Below are 3435 nucleotides of genomic sequence, written 5' to 3'. Positions count from 1 at the left end.
AGTTTTCATATCTTTCAACAAAAGCCTATTAATGCATTGAGTAAGGCTAGACTCGTTGTTAGACTAATTAATGATATTAACTACTTTATGGTGTCTGATATGAGCAAGTTCCTCATTCCAATGAAAATTTTCCACAATATTGTTATATTATTAATTGTGACTGCCGCAGGTCGTGCCATGAATCCAAAAGAAGCGTTACTTGAAGCTGCGAAGTGGATTAAAGCAAGAAATTTAAGCGAAGTCTGTCTTAGAAGTGATGCCAAAAATGTTATTTTCTTTCTTAATAAAGTATTGACCTGATTAGCTGGTTCAATCATTCTATTTTAGAGGATTGCCTTTATTTCTTCAAGGATTTTAGTTATTTGAAACCTGAGTATGTTAGTGAAGACATTAATGACCGGGATGAAAAAGCGACCAAATATACTAGAAGGTTTAATGCCTCAAGAGAATGGTTGGACAATAGTACTCCATTCGGCCTAAATCTCATGTAGTCTTTTACTTTATCAATGAATCTCTCTTTTGCTAGCAAAAAAAGAAGAAAAAAATTTGGCTTGAAGTCACATTAGAAAGCAAACAACCGGTTGTAGAAACGAAAGATCCAGAGAGTGGATTTACAGTGAAAATCTCGAAATTAACTGGATTGGAGTGGGAAAGCGAAATTTTCTCTCGAAAAAAATTCAATATTGCACTGTATACTATACAATCAAAATTATTCTTTAGAAAGAAAAATCCTTAAAGTTGATCACTAAAAAACAATAATAATGGACATGAAAACAGTTTTAAAAAATGGTCGTTATCTACTATTTGACGCTGCTATTTAGAAGAGGAGAACAACGAATCCGAAGCGGCTACAGTGTGGTCGGGCCACATCATTTGAATACGTGGTCCATCTTATTTGTTTGACACATCTTGAAAAATGTTGGTATTCTTTTTATTTTGAGGAATTAAGAGGGAGCTATCTTGTAGGAAACTAACTTTTTATGTTTTTTTTAGTGGAAAAGTAGGAATCTTTTTTTTTAAAACTAATTTAACATACTATAAATAGATAAAGAGGACCACATAATCAAACGATGTGGGCCCGAGTCCCGACGGGTGACCGTTTTTTTATCAGAAGAAATGGTGATCGTTTAAATCCGTGTTTCACTAAGCCCACTACGTGGGCCGGGCTAATCTGAATGGATCGGTTGGATTTGTACACCCTCGGAGAATTCCACTATAAAAACTTCCTCTCGGACCGGTTACCGCTTCTTCTCAAAATTTTAGTGTCTGGTTTAAAGTTTAAACCCTAAATTTAATTACTCAAGAACAAATTAAAACCTTTCTGATTCCCGAATCAAATTATTATTAAGAAAAATGAGTAATTCATCAATTGTTCCTTCTGCTTCCTCGAAAGTGAAAGTTGGAACAGCAACTCCTTCTGATACTTCTTTCAAGCGGAAAAGAGGAATGTTCCAGAAAGATTGTAATAACCCCTAAATTCAAATCTTTAGCACTTTCTTAATTCCGAGTCTTTCTTTGTATGTTTGTTCGGAATTTGATTTATTCGGTTGATTTGAATTTTGCAGTGCAACATATGATGTATGGATTTGGTGATGACCCAAATGTAAGTAAACCTAATTCTTTGTCTGCAACTATTTAATTTCTAAGTTCTGGATTTCGATATACGTTTGAGAATTAGATTCAGATCTATGGAACCAAAACAAAAATCGCAGCCCCAATCCCTGGATTTGATGATGATGATAATGCCATGTTATTGATGAAAAAGCAGTCGGGCAAATGAGAGTCTCATAATAGGAAACCCCCTTAGCATCTTGCAAATTTATTAAGCAAAAATGCTAGCCAACCAAGTCAAATCAGTTATAACTGATGTTGGATGCTTAGCTTCAGGTTACAGAACTATATGCAAGTTAACCTTGTTTTGGAAACAACTCAAACAAACTTTAGAAGAAGTATTTGATACCAGTTGTTTGCCAAAATGCAGCTATAGCTTGTTTGTTTTTTAATAAACAAGAATTTCATTAAGAACTATATACGTTATACAGCAGAATGTTTTGACCCTCTACATTTCCTTCTAAAACTTTACATTTGAAAACAGCAATTTGGGAATCATCAGAAGCAAAAAACTTTTTCTTCACACGACTCCCCTAAGCTAGCTTGTCGGCTTCCCCATTTAAGTCCCTATGTACATAATGGATATCTACGTTACTGCTACTAGCAATAGCTTTTTATGCTTTGTAACTTTTAGTATCAAAAAAGAAAATAAATAAATTGGCCAAAGTGCAGTGGACGTCAAAAAAAAAGTCATTTGTACTGCAAGCCGATCAAAAAGCTTGGATAAAGATCTGTATGTTGACTTGCATACAGAAACAAGCACATAGAATGGGTTCGTGTGGAAAATCCTGTGTTTTTGTACTTGATTTGTTGGTATTTCTAACAGCCGCTTCCAGAAACGGTCGCTCTTTTGGAGGACATTGCTGTTGAATACGTCACGGATTTGGTTCATAAAGCCCAAGATGTTGCAACAAAAAGAGGCAAGCTCTTGACTGACGACTTTCTACATCTGATTCGCAAGGTACCTTTATCCTTACCAAATATCCTCGGTTTTCAGTCTCACACTTCTGAATCTACTGCTGATTTTTGTTGTTGATGGACTCAGTCTCTTCAAGTTTGTAAACTAACAAGTAAAAGTAATCCAACAGGATATACCAAAGCGCCACAGATGTCAAGAATTGTTGTCTATGAACGAGGAGCTAAAGCAAGCCAGGAAAGCTTTCGAGGTTGACGAAGAGAAGCTTGCATCAACAGATTAATAGGTTGTTAATTTTCCTGGAACAGCTTGACCGGTTGTCAGCCGTGCAAATATAATTCACTTTCTCGCTCAACTAGATATAAATATAGTATGTGATAAGAAAGAGTTCGTTCCCACAGAGAGGACCAGGTTGTCAATATGTTTTGGTTGTTAAATAAACAAGAAGGGATTTTTCTGATTTTTATATACTAAAATAAATAAAAGCAAACAATAAAGGTAGACGAATCAAATCAAGGATGAGAAAATATTGGTTACGAATTTCATCTTCATTCACAAACATGTTTTCTACACAATAACTAGAATTGATATTTTAATCTCAACTTTTATCAAAGGCCCTAGGATAACTTGATCTCAAGAGTATCCCGCTAATTTCCTCTTATCACCAACAAACACATTAAAAGATGCGAATATGAATTCTACCTAAGAGAACAACCTAACGTGTAAAAGCACTAATCAAGTTTAATTCCCTAGATGCATTAAGTTTTATGAAATCAGGCCAATCAAAGCACTCGAATGTGTAAAAGCACTAATCCGATTTAACAAAGGTTATGACTCACATGTGACTACTAGGATGTATCACTACAAGCAATAATCACAATTATGCTACTTGTATTCAAGGTGTATCA

At 34.9% G+C, this 3435-nt stretch overlaps 1 protein-coding gene across 1 annotated transcript; it reads left to right on the top strand.

Moving 5' to 3' along the window:
• Positions 1-1267: 1267 nt before the first annotated feature.
• Positions 1268-3062, top strand: LOC113274023 (transcription initiation factor TFIID subunit 13-like). Its single transcript, XM_026523570.1, has 4 exons — positions 1268-1462; positions 1566-1603; positions 2438-2572; positions 2700-3062. The coding sequence occupies exons 1-4, from the start codon at positions 1354-1356 to the stop codon at positions 2808-2810; spliced, it is 393 nt and encodes a 130-aa protein (XP_026379355.1). The 5' UTR covers positions 1268-1353; the 3' UTR covers positions 2811-3062.
• Positions 3063-3435: the final 373 nt, after the last annotated feature.

This window comes from Papaver somniferum, chromosome 4 (assembly GCF_003573695.1).
Source record: "Papaver somniferum cultivar HN1 chromosome 4, ASM357369v1, whole genome shotgun sequence".
Classification (NCBI taxonomy): Eukaryota; Viridiplantae; Streptophyta; class Magnoliopsida; order Ranunculales; family Papaveraceae; genus Papaver; species Papaver somniferum.
Note: the sequence above shows the minus strand (reverse complement) of the source record. Positions and strands in the feature narration are given on the sequence as shown.